Source organism: Scatophagus argus, chromosome 19, assembly GCF_020382885.2.
Source record: "Scatophagus argus isolate fScaArg1 chromosome 19, fScaArg1.pri, whole genome shotgun sequence".
NCBI lineage: Eukaryota > Metazoa > Chordata > Actinopteri > Scatophagidae > Scatophagus > Scatophagus argus.
The window spans coordinates 11,607,471-11,634,672 of NC_058511.1; the positions used below are offsets into that span (position 1 = coordinate 11,607,471).

The window sequence follows — 27,202 nt, forward strand, 5'->3', positions numbered from 1 at the left end:
GAGTTGTTGTTTATATTGCTGAGCTAAAAGATCATTCAAATCCACACAAGAAGGCATTCCAGCATCAACACTGACGAAAGCTTTTCTCGCCTAAACGCATCAGATTTTTGTTGTGTTTGTTGCAATGAATAAGTAAACAGGAACAGAAATGTGAGTCTTCATTTTTCCCCTATTATGAATATGCTATCTTATTGTGAGGACTCCTGCTGGTTTCAGTGTTTTGCAACAGTGACTTGAACTGCCATGTCAAACAATGTCAAAACAATCACGTAAATGTTATGAAATGTGAATACAGCGACGTGACTTCTCCACGGAGCCACTGAGCACCTCAGTAACCAACCAACCGGCCATTCATTCAAAGCTCAAACATCAACGCCAGCAGCTCTCGCACTGATGTGTTCAAGTCAAACTTGGAGGTTGAAATTTCGAACCTCAGAGAACTACTTCTCCATGCAGTTGAGGCAGATGTTTACAAGTGGAAACTATCTGTGTGTATTTGCACTTCATTGTACTTATATGAGGTCTGAAATTTCAGGGTTTATGCCCCCAGAGGACGGCAGCATTACACACAATGTGCATATTAGCTGAAATCTGTTAAATAGCACAAAGCTCAAAGCACATCTGAGGCTGATGGGAAAGTCATTTACACAAGTTTGTACAAAGCGTTACAATTTATCTAACTTAAAAGTTGTTAGGATGATTTAGTCTGGGCCAAAATGGTGGACTCTCCTACCGACTGCAATCCCTAGAGCTGTGCTTCTACTAAGGCTGTCACAAAGTTAAAAATGGTCTTCATGGTGGTCCTCCGAATGGTTAGACTATTTTTAATGACATGTGTGCAACAGAACAGACAGTGTTAAACCGCCACCCAGATTGGTTGGATTATTTTTACAGAAACCTCAGAATTCTCCCTGTGTCTTATCAAAACTCAAGTCTTTCAACAACTAATGTAGCAATATGGAATCAGGCTTGCGAGATACTCTTGCAAAATTCAAAAGGACCAACACATGAACTTATCTGCATCTCTCTTACTGAACTTCTGTCAAGAGCAGCTCAAACTCAAAGACCTTTACCTTCCACTCAAAGCCCTTTCCCTTCCAAGCAAGACATAGAAGTTATATATCAACATGTATGCGTTAACACTAACATTCTAGTCATTAACAAAGCAGGTCAGGCTCCTACCTTCCTCTGGTACAGCTCCTCTGGTGTTGTTGACCTCAGGCTGACCAGACGGTAGTTCTTAATTACAGTGCGGGGGCGCTTGCGTGGCGGGGCGAACCGTTCCATCTCCGTCACGTAATATAGGCCCTGCTTGATGTAGCCAAAGTAGCGGGCTTTGGCAGACGACTCGTCATCGGAGTCAGAGTCTCCGCCATCATCACCCTCCTCATCCTCACTGGCCCCACCGCTCAGGTTGCTCTCCAAGCGCCCACGTTTCTGAGCCAGCTTCACCTCACACTGTGAATAATACAAAATAAAGAATTATAGATTGGACAGGGATAAACGGAGGGACTGCAAAAATTAAGAAGGCTGGGAGCAGGAGAGTTAAAAAATGAAGGCGCACAAGAGAATTGATGATCAAGAATAAAAAAAAGTGATTTGAACATAACTTTGAATTATAATGGCTTTATATTAACACATGATTTGAAAGTGATCATAAAGCAGCAGTCATCTTTTTACATAAAAAAAATCTATCTTGTGAGCTCAAATCGTAAAGTGAGGACTGCAAAACAGAAGAAACTCCATTCCCGATGACCGAAGCTGTCAGATTTACAACCTTTTCTCAGAATGACTTTCTGAATGAATGACTTTGTGAAGTTGAGTCTGGACACCTCTGCACCAGCAGGAAGAGCTGAATGAAAAAGGAAGCATAAAATGCAGTGTAACACAGTTTACACATACACCATAGCTGTGCTTAAAGCTCACAAACACACTCAATTTAATGCCCTCATGTCAGATCAGCAGGCTGTCTAAAATACAGAACAGCAGCAAGGTCAAGCTGCTCGACAGAAAATCTAAATTCAAGCTGTCTAAAGTACTTTGTACAGCCTGTCTTGAACTATTCTCTAGTTTCATGATTGCCTCAGTTGGGAGAATATTATTTGCCCATTTTTCATCTGCACACTGCAGCAAGTCGTCATATTTTCGAAAAACGCTGGCAGAGGGGCTCCTAGTCAGGGTTTATGAAACATTTAGTACCTGTAAAAATGTTAAGCACCTTAATCAATGAGGAGCTGAGGCAGCTTCCACAAGGTCACATTATTCCACATGTGTAGGCATCCACACAGTGCAAGCCTTACCCCCACACACATCCACGCATTGAAGGTATTTTCAACACAAAATTCAATGCACACAAACCCTCAGCTACAGATGCAGCTACACAGGCACCCAGTCCCCCACTCCACGCTGAAGAAGTCTGATGAAACCTTTCCAAAAAGTTGGCAGCCGGTTGGTTTAAAAAAAATCTCTCACTCAATGCATTCAGAAGAAAAAAGAAAAGTGGCAAAAAAAAGTGAAATAAAAGAGGTCGGCGATGAGATATTAGAGTCTTTGTTGGGGGATAAAGCATTAGGGATATTTATCACACCATCACACGCTGCTACACATACACACACATACTTTTACACAATGATGCTAGCAAACATGGTATAATCATACAGGACCTGTGTCAGAAAAAAACAGTTCACTGGGAAATCACATCAAACAAAGGATCTATCACACATCATCACCTTAAATTGTTTTGCAAAGCCATGACTGATATTTAAACACAGCAAACTTACTCTGTGCACAAAAGAATTTTTTGTTTCAAATATTTTAATAAAGAAAGCTAAAGAACTAACATCCCCATAACAGACTTGTGGCCTGTCCAGTGTGACCAGCTTTCCTCGGCCACCACATGGTGGGCCAACCCTATACTGAACTTAACAAACAGTATAGAAAATGGATGAAAGACGAGAAACAATGGCACTCTATGTTATAATGTTCCTTTTAAAGCCCTGGAGGTCAACATCTATAATAAATAAGCATGAAAAGATGCTTACAAGACTCTCACATGCCATTCTATAACTGACTAACTCCTTCTGTCTGTTTACTTAACCGCACATGCATACCGCTAAGTTGACATTTACCTCCAGGCTGAGGAAGCCCCCGTCATGGGCTGCGGTGACTCGAGGTGAGGGCTCAAACCATTCGCAGGATTTCCCCAGCAGGTTGCGCAGCGTCTTAACGGATGAGACGGTGACGGAGCCAGAGCAGCGAGCCAGGATCAACACATTGTCACTCCACCAGCTCACATCCACCAACGGGTAGTACTGCTCCTTATCTGGGGCAATGGTTCAGAAGTAAGGGCACAGAGGAGAGTCAAAGAAAACATACTTAGTAATCCCACCTTTTGGGATCACACATTCTTATCCGTGTTTAACCCTGGAACTTTTTTGAATATGCTTCTGGACTTGGTTACACATGTGGGCATATCTATCACCTGTCAAAAACGAGATGAGGACTCACACAGATTACTGCTTACACAAGCTGTCATCTCTATTGGCCCAAAACTGTCAAAAAAAAGGCGTAGATGCAGCCACACATACTCTCAAGTATGCACACTGTGACGGGGAAAAATATTCACTAGCCCTCACATACACTATATGGTTGTACATCCAAATAACTGTATAATTCAGTGAATAAGACATGTCAAAGATCATTAAATTGTATCCACCGTGCACTGCTGTGTCAGCAACAAAGTCAGCTCTCTTTAGCCCTCCAGGCCAAACTACCTTTTATTTTCTTCCTTCTCTCCAGCGATGTCTTCCACTCTGGGTTGATCTCCTCAAATCCTGGCTGCAGGGAGGAGCGAAGGATGGAGGGACCAAAGAGGAAGCGAAGGAAAAGAAGAGAGGGACGGGGGTGTAGAAATGAATCTGCTAACCCTGTTTTCATTTGCTCCCCCCCACACACACAGGCACACATACACACACACACAGAGGCTCTGCCAGCTCAGACCAGCAATGAAGCAGAACATACACACATGCTGCATAAATCGCCAAAACATCCTGCAAATATAAGTTCTCCCTAAGCCACTTCCCTTACTGTCTATGGGGAGTGAACACACATGCACATACACACATAGGTCAGAGAGAGATTACATTAATACAGTCAGTCAAGCATCTAATGTACAAAATGTTGCCAGCACACTTAACTGCACTACACACAAGTGAATTTGGCATAAACAAAATCATGCATGCATGCATACATACAAACACAAACAGCTTAGAGGTTTACCTGTTGGTCTTGTCTCCATGTGGCCCTCTGCTTGAGGGAGGGGACGTCCCAGAGAGACAGTCGGCCAGAGAAGTGAATGACAGCCAGCAGGGTGCCATCAGGGCTCAGACTCATGCGGAATACGCCGTCCTGGACATGACAAATGCAGGAACACAATCTTTTTAAATCAAGAAAATGTTTGCCACATCTGTCATATTAAGCTTTTCGTTCTAATTGAAGGGAATGGTAAGTAGAGGGCCGTGTTACCTTTTCATCTCCATGTCTGGAAAAGAGTCTGAAGCTGGGGATCCTGATGAAGCCTCTTCTCTGATTCTACATGCAGCAAATAGATGACAGTAATGAGTGTTTGTATTAGATGTTAGAATAGAATAGAATGGAAAGCTTTTATTGTCATTGCACTTTTTAGGCACAATGAAAACGCAGGGGCTACAACAAGGTGCTGGTCCTAATATAGGTAGTAATATAGTAGTATAGTTGACATGAATAATGTGAGCGTGAATGTGTAGTCTTCTCACCGGATTGACATCATCCTCATAGCTGGTGACCTGCTTGTAGTGTGGCGAGCCAGACAGAATCCTCCAGGCTGTAATCCCACAGCTAGAGGCCTTGGACGTGCTGTCGTCCCCCGACTCACAGCCCCCCACCAGCAGTAATCTGAAAAAAAAAAAAAAACAAGCAAACACACACTCATTGTTAGGACCTCCATGATTGTGACCTGACATAACAAGGACAACAAATTAAGGTGGTCACTGTTAGGTCATCCTCTAGCCTGGGTTCAAGCCAGGGTATCAGAGAGAATTCACACTACTGAGGTGCTATTTAGCACAGTGGTGGATGAAAAAGTTATTCATCAGAGCTATAGCTGGACTCACTGTCCAAGCACAGATAAGGCACTAACAATACCACAATGACCATAGTGATCTGTGTGTCTCTCTTTGCAAAGAAACAGAACTGATGCGACAATGGCCAGGGAGTTAGGGAGTGGAGGCGTGGATGAAGCAGTACAGCCCAGCTCAACACTGCCCCCTGGTGCAGAATAGGACATTTAGTAAGAGCCATGAGCTGAGGGTGAGTTTGATGGAAAGTTCATTTTCATGTTAACATGGAAGCTCCTATTTGATATAAGCCATTTTTTCTGTGTGCTGGGTTATAAGGTCTCACTAAAACAGATGTCAAAGTACTTCACATCTGTGTACTCTTCATATACATGCAATATACTACCTCTACCTCTAATTCTGATAATGAAAAGATCACAATGTCTGCACATCTGTAAAAACTTCCAGCTATACATGATCCCATCTGTGCAACACATCACTTAAAGCTGTTGCTGGTTAACACTTGCTTAGTGTTCTGAACTCAAACATGTTATATCTTCATTGCTGTGCAGAATTTTCATATGCATCTTCAGCTGTTGAAACCATTCTTGTTAAATCCAGCTTCTCACCTTGTCTTTTTGTTATCACTATCCTATTCTCTCTGTTGCTGACCCAGTTTTCACACAGGGATCATTAAAGTTTCAACTCATCTATCAGTTGGCAAACACTTGACAGTAGCTGCCAAAACCCATTAAGCTGCCAAATCAAGCTTCACCGGCCAAACTAAATCTGGTTTGTGCAGGCTGGTGTAGCGTGGTGAAAACAGTAAGGTCACGGGTGTGAGCCAGACATAATTAAGCGAAACCTCTGAACACTACGTGATGAGGAAGGCCAAGGACATTTTAGACTGCTATAGTCGATTCCTGCAGGTATCGCATTAAAGTGGCTGGTTCATGTTTTCCTAAGTAAGCCCCTTGACCCCATTCCATAAAGTAACATCTCATCCTTGTACAATAATGCCTGCATAAGAACTGTGTATTAGTATCTTTTGTAACCTCTAATATGATATTAAAGGTGATCACATACATCTCATTATGTGTTCTTAATACATGTTCATACTGTAACACCTGTTCACTCTAATGCACAGTGATCAACAGAATCCATATTTACAAGCATACTGATGGCATGCTCCTATTGCCCATCAAACACAATGATGAAAGCATTTGAAATTACTCAGCTGCTTTCAAGTTCAGATATTTAAGCTGTACGTGGCATCATGTAGCATCTTCAGCGGTGGGTTTGAGGATGAAAATTGATTCTAAGGATTTACAGGGAGGCCTGCAGATCTTTGAATATAAATGTATGAACAACACTGTGGATGAGACTCTGTTCTAATAGATGTAGCCTCAGGCTGTGGAGGCCACAAGATGCTGAAGGCATTAATATTGCTGTCATTGATGGATTAAAAGTTAAATGTTGCTAGAAATATTCTTTTTTTTTTCAACTATCTTTTATGAGCACCCAAGTCTGACAGGGTGTTGGCTTGTTGACTAACTTACCGGTGACCAGGGTGGTAAATAGCTGAGGTGATGCCGTGAGAGTAGTGAGAAGAAAAAGTGAAGCTGTGGTTCTCTTGGAAGTTCTGATTTGTTCCCACACTGAGAGAGGAAGAGGAAAGTCACATAAAAAGTCATCTACAATTGAACTCTGGCACAAAAACATTTGAAACATGAACACTTGTGTAAAATGTTAATGGTGCGACAAAGCTGTTTCGGGGGAAGATGACAGAGCAATTTAAATCCCAGCTGCAATTAAAATGAGACATGGCAAAATATATAATCTAATCTAAGTGGGAAATCTAAATTAAATTGGTACTAGACAAGATGCCATGTAATTTGTGTCTGGATATCTCACTGGGGAAATGTTTTTGTGCAATGTACACTGTATAGAGAGAAGCAGAAAGGGAGGAAAAGAACACAAAGCAAACAGCTAAAAGATTTTATAATTCAGTTTCCTCCAGATGCTTAGGTGTTTGTGCCACAGTAAAGCAGTTGTGTGTATGTGAACACAACCAAACACACACATGCATGAGAGCTGGGAGAGGGAGAGAGAGAGAGACTTTCTGTCATGGCTCAGCTTTACGTCTGAAATTCTAATTCAAAGTGTTTGAGCGGCAATATTGGAATGCAGTCACATGAAGAGGTAGAGCGAGTATAAGCTCTATGGCGAAAATGAACCTTTAAAAACAGGCCTGCACGTTCAGAGTAAATCTCTCGCAAATGTCTCCCACATGTTAATTTTGTCCTCACACAGCCACACACACGCACGTGCACCCAAACCCTGATGCCTTCGGAGGCAGCCAGCACCTTTTATCTACCTATAATAGAGAAATAAATCAGCATTTTCGCCTGTTCTCAGCAAACATCACTATGCACACAGGATTGGTGGGGAGTCGTGAAGCGCAGGATGTCGTCTGATCGAGATTCAGCCCACAGGCACAATCTCATCCCGTGTCTTGGAGTGTCAGAGCACCAAGGCTTGGTGTGACTGCAGCAATCATACAGAGTGAAATGGGAAATCTCTGAAATAATGGCATATTAAATAATGCTAAATTAAAAGGGAGGCCGTGGGCAGCCATGAGGAAAGCACACAAGCAGGCTCTTGCAAGTATGGCATGCGAAATCAGATGTCATCGTTAATCAAATATGCAAGATGTGCATTTAAATAAGGACTGGACAAGCAGAATTGGTATTCAGAGAGAGGTATCACCAGCCCTAATGTTTACACATAGACAACCACCCAGCATCAAACCATACCATAAATAGGATGCAGGGTTTAGAATACACAGTACATGCATTTAAATCTGATGATTATAAAGTGGCTAAGAAAATCTCCAGAAATGGAACGGCTAGAAAAGGATCAATTTGTAAGTACCGTAAGTACTTACTGCTGCAATGTTTTAGTTTAAATATTTAAAACAGTTAAAAAATATTGAGAAACTTAAAATTGTAGTTGAAGCTGAAGTCAAATTACAAATACTGGAAAAGTCCTAAAAAGGGGTTGAAATGTCAAGTGTAAGAACTTATTGAAACTGAACTGCTGATTTAAGTGCGAGTGAAGATGGCGCTTCAGCCAGTATAAGTGAGTAATCGAGCTGGTATTGTCAGTTGAAGTGAAGTCTTGAAAGTATATTAGAGCCAGTACAAACTGAAAGATGACGTCATTTAAAATGTAAGTACATCAAAATCATGTATCAACAGTTTAAAAGGCGAAGACTTGAAAGTTTGAAGTGTCAGTCGAAGTATAAGTGGTGAGGGAAGCTGAGACGGAAGTGGTGAAAGCAGTGGAACTGTCAACTGAAGAGTAAAGCTGTCAACGCGATGACTCACACGAGTGACTTATTTTAGTTGAAGCTTCTACTTGTACGTCACCATTGTATAACACGTGTGTAGTTTTCTACTCACTGCTTCATGGTTTAAAAGTCTTCTTTTTAATTTGATTTTGATTTATTTGAAGTTCAGGAATGAGACAGGAAAGGAAGTGAGTGGGTTGGGGTTCACACACACCACAAAGATGACCATCAACATGGAGCCACACACGCACAGTTGACAGACTGCCAGTGCAGACTATGATGTCTCCTATTACGAGAACTACACAAGGGGCTTAAGAGATTAAAGCAGTTGAGTTGTCTTTTAAAGAGGGAAAGATGAACAAAGCTGAAATATCAGTTGACACGTAGGTGGCAAAACAGTTGAAATTTCAGCCGAACAGGAAGATCTGAAAGCGAAGGTACCTATCAGGGCTAGAATACACAGTCCATGCATTTAAATCGGGAGATAATAAAGCAGTCCGGAATGTGAGCCGCCTCTCGAGAAATTAAACAATAACAATAAAAATAAATTTTGGTGTTTCAAACTGATGCCTTGAGAATCCTGCTGTTTCTAAAGCACTAAAGAAGCAGTCTCTCACCTGACAAGGTAACTCTTTAGGCCGCCACCATACGTGATTACGAGCAGCTCGGCTGACCACTGAGCGCTGGCAGTGTACTCCAGGAAGATCAGGCCGGCCACTGCACAACTGAAATCCCCAGGAAAACTCACCACCTGGATCACGAGAGAGAGACGAGAAGAAAGAGTCAGCAGCTGCTTGAGAGCGACTGATGTAAATGCAAAAGGAAATCAAAAGAAGCCGAGGAATATGTATAATTATCCATCACTTTGTGCCCCAGCCAAGTTTGTACAAGGACAAACAACAAAGATACCTCTTCTCAACAACGTTTGCTAAAGAACATGAAATGACAGAATAAAAGATTAAGAAAGAAAATGACAGCACAGGGAAGGCAGTGAACAAATGAGAGACAGGAAGTGAGACAGATGGGCGGAGGTAGAGAAAACTAGCAAATTTTGATTTTTATTTCCCTCCATGCATACTTTCTGAGATTAACTTTTTTTTTCCCATGCTCTCCTCCAGAAACAGCAGGAAGTCACCACCAGTGTATGCACTTAACAGCAGCAAACAAGAGAACCAGTACAGCAGAGCGCAGGGGGAGGGAATGAGTGAGCAGACAAACACCGACTGTAGGTACATAACAAAGTAGAGTTGCACTAAAGGAATGAAGATCACAGATGAGTGCGGCTGGGGAGTGTCTGAGCTCATCGACTCTGTCAGGGCAGATGGAGGAATGGAAGGGATGATGGATAGAAGTGGGGGAATGAAAATATGTATCACACAGAGGGCATTAAAGTGGGGGGGGGGGTGGATGGCAGATGGACTTGAAATGGCAGCGTGAGGAGAGGTACTGAGAGACAGACATGCAAAGAAGAAGGAAAAATGCTGCAGGAAACAGGGAAGGGGGGGGATCTAGGGAGCAGCACGCATGTGAAAAATTAAAGAAAGGAGGTGGTTAGGATGGAGAAGAATAGAATGGGAAGAAGAAAGAGAGATGAGAAAGCAGGAATGACAGACACAGAGAGAACCTGAGGGTGTCTGACATGGACATGTTTCCTTCAAAAGGTGACAGGCAGCTCAAAGTGCCCATTCAATGTGAACTGCACTGAAACAGCAGAACAGCCCAACCAGTCTCTGGAGGAGCAGAGACTATGGATGTCTGAAACCTCCAAACTGTTTCACTGCAAAGTTACAAATGCAGTCAAATCTGCTGTGGCACATTTTCTTTTCAAGGCAAGAAACACATTTCACCAACTTACAATCTGCCTGATGATTAATTCATATTAGATGTTTCATATTGTAACTTGAGCCAATCATTTGAGAAATTATGGAGATAATACTGAAGAGAAGCCAAATGAATGCTGGGTTTCCATATGCTGCATCTAATCACTTAAAATTAGTATCAATGCATGCACAAGAACAAAAAATGTTAAGGATGGCTTGGAGGGTTGTTTGATGACGTCAAAGAGGAGGAACTGGCACAGTTACCGGCGGGATGACAAAGAGTTCGCTGCCCATGAGGTCGAAAAGGCGCACGGTGCCAGTGCTGTCAGCGTAGGCTAGCAGGGTGCAGTCATGGCTCCATGCCACCCTTCGCCACTGGGGATTCGGGTCCTTTGGCACTGTGGCAGATGGGGGAGGGTGGAACAGAAGACTTGAAAGCTCAAACAAACAGATAGAGAATGAAGAGATTCAGGGAGCTAAGAAGTTCTTATTAAGCCAGATGAGAAAATTCTCTGTGAATAATCCCTGGTGCTCTGTGGTGTGACGATGATGAATACAGATGGGAGAAGAAGGATAAAGCTAATGCCATACATCAACACAGTGTGTCTAAGGACCTATCCAATTCATCTATGAAGGATAGCTAGAGTAATACATCTCAATAATTGTCTCTCAAAAAAGCACATGCTTTCACACGGGATGAGAGGAGGAGAAAGGTGGAGTGAATAGAAAGAAAGGGAGGCAAAGAGAAAAAGGGGAGGAGGACACAGATCATAAATCGAGCTTTTATTGAAGTATGGGCTTCTGTTTTAACAATCTGCTGGCTCAGCAGTGCTGTGAGTGTAACCATATCGCTGTTATAAAACACATCCCTGCACGTTGGCACTTTCTCAAGGCTTTGCTGTCATGCTTCTTTCTGATCGAAGAGCTGGGGCCAGTGTGGTGGCAGACCCCTGATACCAAATCCACCCTGAATACTTAATTATCATTTTATGACACATTGGGGGGGTTAGATTTTTCTTGTACAACCATGCATAATCTCTATGTAGTTGAGGAGAATATTTAAGCACTGTTAGTTGCAACCTTTTACGCAGACTTAGGTTTCTGTATTGGGGATCAGTGTGAAATGTAATATGCCACCATGGATGCTGTGTCTGCTAAGCAATAAAGTTATGAAAAGGAAGTTATGTTTTTGTTGATATCACATAACAGCGCTATTGGCGTTTATTGTATTGAATTTCTTGGCTGAGCAATGCTGCTGCAACCCCTGGTGAGCAATACTGCAAACGAATGGAGGCGTTGGATATTGTATGACTAGAATTTTAAATGAAGAACGGAGGGAGGAAGTGGGAGGCCAGACAGAATGAGAGACAGAGCGAGAGAGAGAGAGAGAGAGAGAGAGAGAGAGGGGGAGAAACAATGAATTCGGCACCCACTGAGAGAAATAATAGCTCCCCAAATTTTAAGGCCTAAGTATCGAGGAGCACCTGAGGAAGTAGGCGATTTAACGCACCTTTGAGACTTTCGGCTGAGGAGGAGCAGAAAAGAACACGGCGCCATCATGATAGCCATAGGTACCAAGTATCGCCTCTGTTCTCTTTTTGTTCTTTTGCTTCCTATTTCAATCTTTTTTTCCATTTCGCTCTCACACTGCCCTCCCCTCCTATCTCTCACTACCCATTATGAATTGTATACAGTATGTTGTTCTGCGGCTGAGAGGGCTCCATTTCCACATAGATGGCTTTTTTGGGAGCTGGAAAATTGGATGCTACTGTCCTGATTTTTTTTCTTTCTTTTTTTTTTTTTTTTCTCCTCCTAGCAATAGCGGGGGCAGAAGTTGGGGAGAATTATACCGAACGACCCAACAGAAGCCTTCTATCTAAAGCCTCACAGATGCATTTATCAGAGCTCAACACTTATGAATTATGTACGGGGGTGGGAGATGACTCTTCTATAACAGGAGCAGACAGGGGGCGGGGGGTGGGGAAAGAGAAAGAGACAGAGAGCGATACACAGGTGTGGATGCAACGAAACGTTTGCACACAGGGATGCGCACACACACACAGACGCACGCACAAGCAAAAGAGGCAGTAATGCACATACATGCACGCTCCTCCATTAAAAGCAAATGCCAGTGAAGGCAGGATCACAGCAAAATCCATTAGGACAAATCTCCATGAAATGAAATGAAGTAAAAGTAAAATGTAAAAGAGAGATGAAATGGAATGAAAAAAAGGAAGGAGGCTGAGGTTTACACAGGCCCAGGGGCTACTGTTATCCACACTATGAGCCATTTCAGAACAACGGCCCACAATGACGGCTAGCCAGAGCAGAACAAATATAGTCTGAGAGAGAGAGAGAGAGAGAGAGAGAGAGAGACAGAGAGACAGAGAGAGAGAGAGAGAGAGAGAGACAGAGAGAAAGAGACAGAAGGGTTGGACAAGATGACAAAAATGAGAAAAAAAGATTTAAGAATGAAAGAGATAGAAAATACTGACAAAAGCCACAGCTTCTGGGCTTCTGCTGGGATCTTGCATTGTTTCTGTGATTTGTTTAAGGCCCTGTGTATGTGCGTGTGAGGAGATGTGAAGAAAAAAACAAAAAATAATTTAAAAAAAAGACTATATGTACTATTTTTTTGTGATAACAGCTTCTTTCAAATGATTCTAACAGTTCTGTTTTTTATTGGAGATGTAGAACAATAACTTGAAACCGACTGAAACATTCCTGGTGACAGCTGCTGCAGTCTAGTTGTTGCCTTCAGCAAATTCATCTGGTGCCTTCAGGCTGGATCTGTGGAGGAGACCTTGAGAAACTGGTGCTCATTGCTGTCCCTTTTGATCTGACCACTACGGTACCAGTCAAAAGTCAGAAATTTATAATCATGGCTCTAAATTGGTACGTCTGTGGAAAACCTACAATAAATGGTTCTTTGGATATTTTTTTTCATGCGATATGATCACCTTTCAAATCTGCTGACTATGTTTGCCAGCATTTCAACATCTGGCACACATGGAGCAACATAAGCATTCATTTGGAGCCATGTTTCTGTCTACCTGAGGAGTCGATTGTTCAATCTCCTTTTAGCCCCTGTTTTGGTCTCTACCAACACCTGTGAGAAATATATGCCCCTTTAGAAGAGTGGTTGAATTACCACACAACTTGCTGTCCGCTGTTTGGTGCTGAGTGGGCTTTCCACTGAAAATAACTGCACACTGCTGCTGGAAACGTGACCAGAAGAAGAGGGACCCAAACAATAAAGTTGTGGGCTTTAAAACCAAAATATTGAGTTGAAAGACACATAAATGCTCCACAGTGCTGAGGGAGGCGGCAAAATTGATTGACATTTCTGTATGGGTTCAAAACCACAAGCCAATTTAATCATTTGCTGAAATTTCAATTGGAGCAGCTTTAACTAAAAACACTAAGTCAATATGAATGATTTCAATAGATGTCAAACATCTGTGTATATTCAACTTTGTTCTGCTTTGTTCAAAACTTATCCAGTTTGGGCCTCAAGGGTTACTAACACAACAAGTCTTTTTTAATGACTAACCATATGATCAATCAATCAATCAAGGCTATTTATTTTCATCAGCTACTATGAGACTCAGTTTAATGAGAAGCAGCACAGGGGACGAGGGTGATTATCTGTGCTGCTGTTCACAGTCTCTTTCACGCGTCCCAATTATCCACCGTGGTCGATATATCTTTGAAACAAACTCAAAGTAGATGTGTACAAACACAGGCATATGCTCAGACACACACACACAGAGACCTCTACAGATACAGTCAATTGACACTACAATGTTAATCATCATCATCATCACAAAGAACGTGATAAACCGGCTCTGAAATCATCCCATTGTTCATTCATTCACTGCTTCGTGAATGAAAAACACTAGTTTACAGTTAAAAACAAACTGATCATTTTTCATCGTCCCTGGCAGGTGTAGTGTCACATGACTCGTTTCTATAAATGTGACATACGGTAAATAACATAGACACTACTTCATTGGTTCAATTGATAGAAGTTTTGTGGGTATGTAGTGCACTACATGGTAACTCTTCTTCTGTGGTGTCTAAAGTGAGAGCAATGTTCAAGTCTATTCTTTTCTATTTAGTGCTGTGGAACAATTAAATATTATCTTCTATAAGCTTTCAGTGGAGCTGTACCATGACGCCATTAACATTTCATTTGCAAAAGTTGTTGTTTAAACTGATCTGAAGACCTTTTGCTCTGAATTCATGTTTGAAAGAGGGACACGGTTATTTATTCTAATATCTCTTATTCTAATTGTCAAACGTAATCTGTCTGAGCCACTAAAAACTAAATCTACGGTACAAGGACATACACCCACACACACACACACACACCATAACTCTCCTGGATGGGCATGAAAGGTTACAAGTACAGTCACATTACACTGACTATACTACACAACAGTAACCAGTACATTCATAAAGCAAACGGGGTGTTTAGTGAGGTGATTTATGACTGTGAACTGCAGCATGTGATTGATGGTACAGCGGGAGAAGGGCTTACCCTGGCACTTCCCAATGACTGAGCCAAAGTCATCTCTCACAGATCTGAGGAGCAAACACATGGACAGGATAAGAGGAGCAGGAAAAGCAAAAGTGGCATTACACTGCACGACAAGAATACACACACCCAAGCCTTATATGACCCGGTATGAGGTGGGTTATAGCAGCCACTGATAGCCTGCCAACTGAAGCAGCTCAATGGATCATGCATACAGGGCCTTGAGAGTAGGCAGTGCTAAGACACACTCTTAACAGAGCTCAGTGGCTGAGGCCTTGAGCTGAATTAATGCCCACTCATACCAACTAACGCCATGAGGCAAGGCTGTAAAACACTTTGTGATTAAACAACAGTGATGCGAACAAAGGGCACAAGGGATAAAAAATAACAAGCTGAGGTCTAAGTGGAGAGACTTGATTGTTTCAGCTCAATCACAACACAATTCAGAGCACAGGGAACAACACAAACATGCTATGTTTTACATATTGATATTTGTGTGAAAGTGACTTCCAATTACACAAACGGTCACCAAAGAAGTAGTCTTTTGTTGCTTCTTGTTAGCCTCTGGAGAACAACACATATTTGTGTACACGGTCCACCGCTATTGATTTCATTTCAATTTTGCTCCATTTAAAGCATTACATTGTGTCAATAGAGCACACTGCTGATTGAGTGCATTTTTCTCCATGTAAGGTGGAAATTGGATTGTGTCAGAAAATAATTACAGGCACTCAAAAAGAGCACAAACGCACTTATGCGTATGTGTGCGTTGGTTGCTCTCTCTCACACAAACACACAAGGAAACATGAAGGGAGCACTGGCATTTTCAAATTGTTACAGTTAATTTTACAATGCCTGCCGAGTGGGTGCCACAAAAGGTATGCTAAATTGACTCCCATATTTTTTACTCTGACTGATTGTAATATTACTGATTGTATGCTTGAAGAAAAAAAAAATCTTTTAGATACTGGCCGAGACTGCAGCTTCTTTTTAAGGGGGACGTGACAAATCACCCCAATAATTAAAAGACTCTCTATCACTTGCACACACAGGCAGAGTGCCTCAAACAGCGGGGAAGAGTTCAGTAATTACCTAATCTCCACACACTGGTCCTGGACCACTGCCAACAGTTTGCCATTACTGTGGAGAAAATAAGAGAACAGTAAGGAATGAACAAGAGACAGAAAGAAATGAGAGAGAGAGAGAGAGAGAGAGAACACAGAGAGAGCAGAAGGTAAGAGGAGGAAACGGAGGGTTTAACCAATGTCATTATGACTGATATTTTAAGGAAGATAACAGTAGCAATGTGCGTGTGTGTGTGTGTGTGTGTGTGTGTGTGTGTGTAAAATTGTGTCTAGCAGGCCAGTTTGGATGGAAAAGAGATAAAAAAAGACTGGAATAAGAGCCCACATTGGATGGCTTCCAGAGAGCAGAAACAATAATAATTGGGGGCATTCAAAAGAGCAAAGATAGTTTCAGAGGAAATTAAAGATGGGCAGACAGAAACGAAATGGGAGGATCAAGCACATCAGACTGATGGGCATCTGCGGCACCGTTTGACCACTCTTAACACTGTTTCACATGGTCAAATCAATAGCCAATTAAAACCTGCCTTTCTACTTGGTTTGTCTGTTTTAATGAGTACAATTAAATGATTAGATGAGGGGATACACAAAAAGGGAGAGAAAATCAGAAGAGGGGAAGGCTTAGTGCATGTTCCCAACAAAGTAGCCCATTTTCACATATTGATCACAAGGAGAAAGTGTGTATGTGTATGTTTGCTTGTGCGTGTTCGCGCTGCACCTTGCAAGCACCAGCTGCCAGTTGATCTGCTTGTTTGCCTGGCGGACAAGACCAGCAGGCAGAGACGAGCTGGAGGGGCTGAGGTCAACAAAAATCAAACAAATGAAACAATCAGAAAATTACGAGGACTGATTAAATATGGTAGTAACTGTTAAATAGAGGCCACATTCACAAAATGCCATATATTACAACAAAGGAGTCCTTCTAAATTGGTCTAAAAGAGAGTTTTCTGTTTAAAGCTGTTCACAAAGCTGCTGAGAGCAACTTATACCGAAGGACGGACAGAACCAATGAGATAAGAGAGGCATCGGGTTTGTTGCTGTGGATGACATTGTGACATTGTACTGTCTATGTCTACAGTGTCTGTGTCTGTATGTGTGAAGTGTGTGAAGTAAAATCTCGTCAAAACATAGCAATGTCAACAGGAACTGAATTCAATTTGATTAAATTTGATGAGAAAATAAAAAATGTAATAAAATTAAACACTAATTTTAATCAAGCGATAAATTAAAATCATATTAAAAATCAAGTTAAAGAAAAAAATACTTAAATCTAATTAAATCAAACATCCAATTCAATTATATTTCAAACACATTGAATTTTTTTAAATTCAATTACACTATATTAAAGTAAATAAATAAGTTAAAAATTAATTTAAATCAAACTAAATGATATTAAGTCGGTTTATTTTAAAAACAACTCAGGTTAGTTTGAAAATTAAATGAAATATAAAATCAATTCAATTAAAAACTGTGGCTTAATTATAAATTAAACGGCCATGAAAATATCTTTATTTATTGATTTGGTTCATCTGGTGATTTTTTTTTTTTTTTTTTAATGGACACTTAATGAACTGTGAAACAAGTGTGGATTTTTTGGGTTTAGGGAACCATTTACTCAGACATTTGAAATATTCTCAGTTCATCAGCATAACAAACTGCATTTTCAAAGTTTCCAAGTAGTGGAGGGTTTGCAAACTGCCCTCTCTGGTGTGACTGGAGCATTTTGATTTGTTCATGAGAAAAATATAACTCTTACCCTCCATCAAAATATGTCATGAAAAGCTCATTATATTCTTGCACTATTCAATTGTTTGGTCTATGGCTTCTGCTCTTCCCTCTTCCACAAATAAAAATATCACAGCATGTGGAGGGCCGTCTGCTGGCTCTTTTGGTTTGGTTATATTCAGTGAAATTCCTGATTCATTCTGGTCCCGTCAAAGAGAAGGAGAGCTAAGAGGCAAACGTGGCTGGAGAGGTTCGTAAATGTTTAATGAGGTTATTGATGGTGCTAGCTAGCCTCCTGCTGAGAGGATAAGCAGGCCTTGATGCTAGAGCATGACAAAATCCACTGCAGGCCACATCTATCCATGCATTCCGACAGACACTGTGCATTAAGAGCAAGATGAACAAGGTCAGTATTTTCAAATTGCTGAGAAACCTTCAGAAATATACATCCAGAATAGAGGATTGTGTCTGTGAGACTTTGTGAGCAGTGGAATTCAAGAAGTACAGATCAACTAAGCCAAGTAGGGTTTCCATCAAAGTGGAGTCCAGCAACCTGAACAACCTTTTAATATGAGTTCAGTGCCTTCATATAAAGTAATATTTCATACAGTCTAACAGGACTAAACTGTGATACGCCAGGGAGATTTAAATTAATTTCATCATTTATTGTTAAGGTTTCTCCCAGTTTGTGCCAACATTTGGCAAAATAAACAAAATAAATAAAATATTTATAGGATCTGTATTAAGGGAAAAACTTAGAGCCATCTGTTAAATTCCAGATTAAGTTTATAAGAATATGTTTATTTTTATCAAATGGCTGAACTATCAAATGTAGTCCTAATGGATCTGAACAAGTTTACATCCATGCTTTTAAAGTTGTTTCGTAATACTGGTGTTTACATGGAATTTCCTTAGTCAGCGCCAGAGAAATGCATTTTGTCATCACCATGCATTTGGTAACACTTTTAAATATATCCTTGCTGTCAGAAAGTAAAAGTCACTACTGTGGTTATTAGGTGATGTGTGTGTGTCAAAAGGGCATGAAGCTACACACATCGGTTTTAAAAATGATTCTAACAATAAACAACATATATCACAGTTTCGTATAGCATGTCCGTCCATTACACCGGCAAAGCAATATCAAGTCACGAGCAAATTAGAGCACACAGCCCTGACCTGTCAGCACAGTAATGATGAACTTACCTGTACCACAAGTAGTGCAAGATTAACCGAAATGGACCTGTAAGAAATGTATCACAGTGAGTAAACGTAATAATACAATTTGTGATCGCGTCTTCTTTGTTTTATTGATCTCTGTATAAAACATCTCTTGTCATACATTAAATTAAGAATAGAAACTAGAGTTATTGTACAAACATTATTACCAAAGTTGCTGGGGACTGCAAGCCTTGTTTAATAACATATAAGGCCTGAATTTCAGTCTCTCCAAGCAAAGGCTATCTGACTATATGCAGCTATAGCATCCTACAACCCAATGACTGTTTGTCAATTGTTTTGGCACCTGCATACTGCATTTTGGTATAAAATCAGTCATGTCGGCATAATCTTGCATATGTTGTAACATGAATTACATATTATAAGCCTGAACATATTTAGTATGCATCCTTCCTTTATAACCTATTTTTACTTTATTTCTATTTTAACTTTAATCAAGTTTTGTATAAAACTAAGACACAAAACTTTGTATATAAAAAAATAATAATAATAACAAATAACAACTTCGTTTCATCCCAAAACTTGAACAGAATTGCTGGCCGACTTTCAAGCAAGTGGTGGCACCGCTTGATACCAATCAAACAAACAGCGAAACACACATGGGGTGTTCTATATTAGGCAACCTAACCGCTAAACTTGTTAGAAAAGGTGATGGCCTGGTGCGCAACATTTTAGCAACAATCTACATTGTTTTGAGATGGAGTAAATGCTTCGTTCCGGCATGCAGAGTTTCATAACTAAGCAAAATAACAATAATAAAAATAATAATAATAATAAAACAACTTACCTGTCACTGCTTTTGCTATAAGGGAGGTATTGTGCTCCTTGTTGCCTCGCAACTGCAAATGTTAGAAAGTCATTGAGCTTTTCAATCAGTTCATACCTCCACAGAACAGTTGTTTGTATGGTAACACATCCTACGTATTGCTAGGGTCACCTATTTGATGTGTACAGCTCCAGTCTCGAAACCACATATGTTGGAGTTAGATAGCTGATTTGGACTTAACTGCCCTTTGCATCAGTTACTATGATGAAAAGGAAGATTAGATTATATGTCGATGTGATATGAGAGTACGAGGGTTTAGCTAGCAATGTAACTGTATGTTTCTGCTACGTGGCTTTGCGCGGCGGACCCCATGCAATTGACTAGACTTTACTTTCCGGGAGCATTTTTGCAAATAAATGTTCAACAAAAGACCCATGCACTAAACTGGAAGTGAGCATAAACGGAAACCGTACTCACCTGAGTGTCCGTCTCTGGCGGCCATTCAGTAATGACAAGTAGGTCGTATAAAATGTTTTCATCTTCGCCTTCAATCAGACTTTCTTCGGCCATATTTACTTCAAGCAGCTGTCAAAAGTCTACGGCAATCACCGGAGGACAAAATAAGTCAGGTAGCGCCTTTAGAAACAGTGGCCAGCCGCTCAGGAAAAGAAGTTTAATGGTTTGACTTGAAATGTTACAGTATTATTGTAATATTTAAAATGTGCTCATGTAGCTCGCCCTACAATCAATATCTGTTATATATAGCGACGGTTATTTACGAACTAGTTTATTAGCCGGAACCAATGACATAAGGCAAGTCAGCTTCAGAGTTGCACCGGGCCGAAAATTCTGAACACGTTGCTTCCGGTTGTGTTGCACTTGTAGCAGCAGTAATGGCAGCGTTTTCTGGTAATTTTTTACTGTTAACTCTGTTATATTTACGTCGCATTCGTGTTTTACTTCCACTCCAAACGACCTTTTAAGACTACATAAACCTTCTGAATCATCAAATGTGTTTTTTACTCAACAGAGATGGGCGTTATGCCTGAAATCGCACAGGCTGTGGAAGAGCTAGACTGGCTGTAAGTGACTCTACAAACCTCGGACTGGACTGTTTGGCTGACGCGCACACGAATACATAGTCATGCTTTAGAAATAGATGTCTACCCATATTATTGTTAAATGTTAGCCGTTGCTGGCCCAACAGTTGACTCCGAACTGATTTATTTTCAGGCTGCCCACTGACATCCAGGCGGAGTCTATTCCCCTTATTCTTGGTGGAGGAGATGTACTTATGGTAAGTCTACCTCTTTGTTCCTGTCTTGGACACAAAATTTACACCATGCAAGTTTTACATTTCATTTTCATTTCTTTAGGCGGCAGAAACTGGCAGCGGCAAAACGGGTGTAAGTACTTGATAGCCAGACAATTTTGAAATACAAGATTACTTTTGTGGTTGGCAGTTTGTAATAAGCGTTTAAACATTCTGTAAGCATTTTAAAACTCAAGCGTGACACTTGCTATTCTCAGGCCTTCAGTATCCCTGTGATCCAGATCGTGTATGAGACCCTGAAGGATCAGCAGGAGGGCAAGAAGGGCAGAGCCTCCATCAAGACAGGAGGAGCCAGTGAGACCATTTTTAATACATAATTGGTTTCAGTCTTCACCGAAAGGGTGTTCATGAGATTGCACAGACCTCTATGGTCCAATAATGAAGCAACAATACATGTATAATATAAAATTATGAAATCACTTGTCTACAGATGTTTAACCTTCTTTATTTATTTGTTTGGCTCAGTCTTCAACAACTGGCAGATGAACCCTTATGATCGCAGTACAGCCTTTGGTAAGAGGAGAAAACTAAGCATGTGACATCATGTCCCACCAGCTTGTTCTGTTCTAACAGTAACTCTGCAGCATATCTCAGTTTTGTTCTTTGTCCTCTCTTCACACTGTGTCTTTTTATTTTTACCTGCACAGCAATTGGTCCAGATGGATTGTGCTGCCAGAGCAGGGAGTTTAAAGAGTGGCATGGCTGTCGCTCTACAAAAGCAGTTACCAAAGGTGTGTGTCTTCAAAATACTTGCACTTTCAAATTGCTTGAGATTTAAAACTTATTCATGTCTTTCTGTCTCCAGGGAAGTACTACTACGAGGTGACCTGCCATGACCAGGGTCTGTGTCGTGTTGGCTGGTCCACCAGTCAGGCTTCCCTGGACTTGGGTACACAATCTCTGTGCTGCAGATCATACTAAGATAAATTTTCTCAATGGAACAGTAATTCATTCACAAACTCTTTCTTTCTTTCTAGGAACTGATAAGTATGGTTTTGGTTTTGGTGGCACTGGAAAGAAGTCCAACAACAAGCAGTTTGACAGCTATGGGGAGGTAATAATTGATGAATGAGCGTGTTTTTTACATATATAAACAATTGTGAGGATAATTTTTAAGCATTTCTTTCTTTGTTTTTTTTCCCATGTTTTCAGGAGTTTACCATGCATGACACAATTGGGTGCTTCCTGGATCTGGAGAAGGGCCAAATTTCCTTTTCTAAAAATGGTGCCGTCTCAGTTATGACTTTATTATTGTGGTTGTGTTGGACATCTGGAGCTGATAGTAAATTATTCATGTGTCTTGTCCTTTTCTCTCTGTTTTCTTTTTTTCCAGGTATTGACTTGGGTCCGGCTTTTGAGATCCCTCAACATGTGAAGAATCAGCCCTTCTTTGCCTCTTGTGTGCTCAAGGTATCACATAAATATAAAGATAGAAAAACAACAGATTTGCCGGGTTTGCACCATAAAAATTGCCCTTTTCCTTATCTGTGTGACAGAATGCAGAGCTGAAGTTCAACTTTGGAGGAGAAGATTTTAAACATGCTCCTAAGAGTGAGTTTGTTGCCCTGAATCAGGCGCCAGAGGGTCACATAGCCAAATCTTCTCAGACAGGTGTGTGTGGATGCAACATCATTTCAGCTGTAACAAATAAATACACTGAAAAGAGACAAAAACATTCAAATGCGATTGTGAGCTAAACATCGCATTTTTATGGAACCAGGGATAGTTTGAAGCTTAGAATAGTTGATGCTGTACTTTCTTTTGTCATAAAAGCTTTACTTTACATTTTTAACACAAGGTACTAGAGCTGAATTTTTTCCATTGTTGATACGCATTGCCACCAAGTGTGATGTTGCTGCTATACATCCCAGTGTTAAACAGACAGTTGTCTCTGCATCTGTGTGCATATGTGTGTGCAGGCACTGCCAAAGTGAGTCAGGTGAAAGCATCGTCCAACTCACCCAAAGCTCTGATCATCGAGCCATCCAAAGAATTGGCTGAACAAACCCTCAACAATGTCAAGCAATTTAAGAAATATGTGGATAATCCCAAACTCAGGTATGACTGCACAGAGCTGGTATCTACATGTGTTGGCGCGAATACCATATAACCATGTCATGTGGAGAAAATGCATGTGTTTGTGTATTTCTAACCAGTAATTGTTTAAATTGTAATTCCTGTTTCATACCAGCAGATGGAGTCAGTGCTTGATTAGAAATGTTTTTATAAATGCTGTACAGTACATTTGTCGATTTTTTTCTTTTTTTTTTTTTTTTTCTTTCTTTTTTTACAGGGAACTGCTGGTGATTGGTGGTGTGGCTGCCAAAGAGCAGCTGGCTGCTCTGGAACAGGGGGTATGTAACACATTATGTCTCCAAACAAATTGTTAATATAAGGTTATTGTTAAACTAGAAATAGACTTAAACTAACAGATCACTTTTGCTGTTTGTCTCCCTTTGCCTTGTTCCCATGCATGTCCTGTATTCTCTTTTTTTTGTGTGTGTTGTCTTATAATTAGATTGACATTGTTGTGGGAACACCTGGCAGGCTGGACGATCTCATATCCACTGGGAAACTCAGTCTGTCCCAAGTGCGCTTTCTAGTCCTGGATGAGTGTGTATGTACAACACATGGAGAGTATTTTAATAACTTCTACTGTGGCTTACTTCGGAAGCTTTGCCTTTTTTTTTATAACCTGCAAGCAAAAACACAGTTTTAATGGCTGATTTACAGAGCGTAACAATCCCTGGGGTCACTGACGCCTTTGTCTGCTGTTCTCTGTGTCACTCAGGATGGTCTGCTCTCTGCAGGCTACACAGACTTTATCAACAGGATCCACAAGCAGATCCCTCAGGTGACTTCTGATGGCAAGAGGCTGCAGGTAACAATAACATTTTAGTGATGATATCTTGAGACCACTTTAACATTAATAAGTTTAATGTTTATATGCAGGCAATTGCTCTCTGGCGCTCACTAGCTAGCAAAGCAAGTAGTACATTCAATAGAGTATGTTACTGCTGTAAGATGGGCCAACTCAAAGTGAACCATTTCAGTTGCTTCATCTAAGTCCAAACCTGAAGCTGATTTTCAGGTCTTAATTTAAAAGCATCTTCTTTTCCAGGTGATTGTTTGTTCAGCCACACTGCATTCGTTTGACGTAAAGAAGTTGTCGGAGCGCATCATGCATTTTCCCACTTGGGTGGACCTGAAGGGTGAGGATTCTGTCCCCGAGACTGTCCACCATGTGGTAGTACCTGTCAATCCTAAGACCGATCGCCTCTGGGAGCGTCTGGGCAAGAACCACATCAGGGTGAGTCTCTCGGGTTGGGCCGATTTGTTTTGCTGTCAGTCATTGTGGATGTTTCAATACTTTATTTAAGCATGTATGTTGTTGCTTTAAATAAGGCATTGACAAAGTTTACCTCCTTTTTGATCTGTTTTGCTTTGGACAGACGGATGAAGTCCATGCCAAAGATAACACCAGACCAGGAGTCAATTCGGCAGGTAAGAGCAGATAAGCAGCACAGTTTGGGCTATTTGAATTTATCCTTCTAGTATGATGTGTCAGATATAGTCTTCTATTCATGACTGTGACATGAACAACAACACAAATATTGTATTATCATTTTCCTGATGTAGTCACACCTAAGGACTCTGTAGCATTATGTACTATATGTGCATTTTAGAAATGTGGTCAGAAGCTATCAAAGTGCTGAAGGGCGAGTACACGGTGAGGGCCGTCAAAGAGCACAAGATGGACCAGGCCATAATCTTCTGTCGCACCAAGATTGACTGTGACAACATGGAACAGTACTTCATTCAACAAGGAGGAGGTAGGAGGCATCTGTAGGCCTACCACTGAGAGTTTACATCTCAGCCATCACTGGACAGATGTTTTAAAACCGGGAATATCCAATTGCATACACACAAGATAAAGGAACAATGATATAAGGTGACAGTATATTTTATTTTACACGAAAAGTTCAGCATCCTCCCTCAGTGCTGGTCTCTTTATTCAAGGTCCAGACAGTAAAGGCCACCAGTTTTCCTGTGTTTGCCTCCATGGTGACCGTAAGCCCAATGAGCGGAAAAATAACTTGGAGCGCTTTAAGGTAAAAAGGACTTCAACTTAATGATGCCCTTTTAGAAAACGACCAGTCTCTCACTTTTAGAAGCCCTTTTTGTGTTCTCAGAGAAAAGAAGTGAGGCTCTTGATCTGCACAGACGTAGCTGCCAGGGGGATTGACATCCATGGAGTTCCTTATGGTAAAGATTTTAGATTTCCAAAATAAAACTTAAAAGATCATTAAACAACCTGCTTATTCATTCCCCTCAAGGGCCAGAGGGGAAGGTCCACTCTGCCATCCATTCTCACAACTTTCATCTTATTTTCTTTTCCTCCAGTGATTAACGTCACGCTGCCAGATGAGAAACAGAACTATGTCCATCGTATTGGCAGAGTTGGAAGAGCTGAGAGGTAAATATACATTCTTGTTATGATTTTGCTTGGAAAATCATCGGAATTATAATCAAATTCATCTTCACTGCAACCTGAAACTTTCAAAAAATATAACATAAAATGTCTCATCACAAAATGATTCAAGTGAGAGACAATAGATGATAACGTCAACATACAGATGAAATCCTTGCCTTTTAACTTGTAGAATGGGACTGGCTATCTCCTTGGTTGCCATGGAGAAAGAGAAGGTAGGATGTATGACAGAAATGTACAGATGATTTTTAACAGCGTATATTTTTGAGAATTGGTGGAAGTAAATGTTTGTGCACAGGTGTGGTACCATGTTTGCCCGAACCGAGGCAGAGGCTGCTACAACACCCGACTGAAGGAGGATGGAGGTTGCACCATCTGGTACAACGAGAAAGAGGTGAACTGAGACACACACTCGGAGTCAGTTGAGTAGAGGCAGCAAGCAAACTTTGCTGTTTGAAGTAAAATTTTCTGGGATTTTAGGATTTTTTTTCTTTTTTTTTTTGTTTTTTTTTTTTCCACCTGCATTTCTGTCTCACAGCAGCAGGTGAGCTGCATGTGGAGGAGGCTTGTTAGTGATGCACCCTGTTGAAACTATCGAAACCAAGGACCAAAGGACAAATGAAAACAGTTGCATTGTAATTGTGCGTTTACAGGAAGGATGTGATACCAGAGAACGACTCTTCCTCTCTCTCCGTTTCTCTGTAGAGTTTGTGTCATTGTCCGTAGATGGGAGGGGTTGGACCAAGAGGAGATTGTCCACAAATTAATCAATCAGTGATGATGTGGTTCTCTTGGACAAATTAAAATTGCTTAAGTAGTTCACCATACATACTTTGGCAGCCCTTAGTAAACTCTCTCTAATGTCAGAATGACATAACTTCCTACTCTTGATGAACCCTCATTTCTGCTTGTATCCCCTTTCCCTTTGCTCTGATAACAGCTCCTGTCTGAAATTGAGGAGCATCTAAAGTGCACCATAACACAGTGTGAACCAGACATCAAAGTACCTGTGGATGACTTTGATGGAAAGGTCACCTACGGTCAGCGCAGGACATTGGGAGGTATGGGTTATTGAGTATAAGCTTGTTTGTATATATTTAGCCACAACAGTTGAGTTGACTTTAGGATTAACAAGCAATCTGAAATATCTCCAATTATTGCATGGATCATTTGAGACATTATGGCCTTTGCAGACTGATCGTCCGGTGTTAGTCTTAATCATCACACCTGTCGCTTTTGTCTAGGTGGTAACTACACAGGTCATGTCGATGTTCTGGCCCCAACAGTCCAGGAGCTGGCGAACCTTGAAAGAGAAGCCCAAAGTTCTTTCCTCCACCTGGGATACCTGCCAAACCAGCTTTTCAGAGCCTTCTGAACACACACCAACCAGTAAAACACTGTAGGCTGCTGACCAGAGAAAAGAAACATAAGCATATAAACATAACTCATAAAAAATGTATTAAAAAAATGTATACTTAAAGATGTGAAAATGACATCCTTTCAGTGGGGATTCCAAGTTTCTGTATCGTTTGCATCCATATGATAACTGGTTTAGTTGTTGATTTAACCTGACAGATGGAACAATGTCAGCTTGTTGCCCTCCTTATTTTGAGGGACTCGATCTCAAATGTCTTTACTGCACCGCTGGAACATACGCCTTGGCATCTAATGCTAGCGCTAATGCAAAAACTTAATTTGTTGGATTTTGTGTTTTGATTTCTGATTGATATGACAAAATTAAATATTATTTCCCCACAAAG

General features: G+C 40.9%; 2 protein-coding genes across 4 annotated transcripts in view; one reads left to right on the forward strand and one right to left on the reverse strand.

Moving 5' to 3' along the window:
• The window catches only part of nbas (NBAS subunit of NRZ tethering complex), a 137,921-nt gene extending 117,585 nt beyond the window's left edge, over positions 1–20,336 (reverse strand). For 2 of the 3 annotated variants that reach the window (XM_046373882.1, XM_046373883.1), the window contains exons 1-15: positions 20,095–20,336; positions 19,639–19,690; positions 18,819–18,855; positions 16,609–16,686; positions 15,898–15,945; positions 14,809–14,852; positions 10,530–10,663; positions 9,063–9,196; positions 6,653–6,751; positions 4,794–4,932; positions 4,525–4,590; positions 4,279–4,407; positions 3,774–3,837; positions 3,129–3,322; positions 1,183–1,458 (exon numbers count right to left, since the gene is read on the reverse strand). In XM_046373882.1, the coding sequence (XP_046229838.1) occupies positions 1,183–1,458; positions 3,129–3,322; positions 3,774–3,837; positions 4,279–4,407; positions 4,525–4,590; positions 4,794–4,932; positions 6,653–6,751; positions 9,063–9,196; positions 10,530–10,663; positions 14,809–14,852; positions 15,898–15,945; positions 16,609–16,686; positions 18,819–18,855; positions 19,639–19,690; positions 20,095–20,187 (1,587 nt within the window). In that variant the 5' untranslated portion in view covers positions 20,188–20,336. Of the gene's footprint in view, positions 1–1,182; positions 1,459–3,128; positions 3,323–3,773; positions 3,838–4,278; positions 4,408–4,524; positions 4,591–4,793; positions 4,933–6,652; positions 6,752–9,062; positions 9,197–10,529; positions 10,664–12,979; positions 13,056–14,808; positions 14,853–15,897; positions 15,946–16,608; positions 16,687–18,818; positions 18,856–19,638; positions 19,691–20,094 lie in introns of those variants that run through there. The other variant, XM_046373884.1, reaches the window with a different exon arrangement.
• Positions 20,337–20,376: 40 nt separating this feature from the next.
• Positions 20,377–27,202, forward strand: ddx1 (DEAD (Asp-Glu-Ala-Asp) box helicase 1). The gene is made up of 26 exons (XM_046373885.1): positions 20,377–20,526; positions 20,648–20,699; positions 20,851–20,914; positions 20,994–21,023; positions 21,148–21,244; positions 21,416–21,463; positions 21,598–21,681; positions 21,756–21,839; positions 21,928–22,004; positions 22,103–22,175; positions 22,284–22,360; positions 22,447–22,561; positions 22,870–23,008; positions 23,244–23,304; positions 23,469–23,567; positions 23,742–23,831; positions 24,072–24,260; positions 24,403–24,454; positions 24,637–24,783; positions 24,971–25,062; positions 25,144–25,216; positions 25,355–25,427; positions 25,615–25,657; positions 25,741–25,836; positions 26,383–26,503; positions 26,687–27,202. Exons 1-26 carry the CDS (start codon positions 20,511–20,513, stop codon positions 26,815–26,817), a joined length of 2,223 nt encoding a protein of 740 aa, XP_046229841.1. The 5' UTR covers positions 20,377–20,510; the 3' UTR covers positions 26,818–27,202.

Bases quoted from the DNA above. Each gene is read 5' to 3' on its own strand.
- ddx1 (XM_046373885.1), top strand. The intron at 24,784-24,970 runs GTAGGAGGCATC...TCTTTATTCAAG, and splicing joins CTTCATTCAACAAGGAGGAG to GTCCAGACAGTAAAGGCCAC. The intron at 26,504-26,686 runs GTATGGGTTATT...GCTTTTGTCTAG, and splicing joins TCAGCGCAGGACATTGGGAG to GTGGTAACTACACAGGTCAT.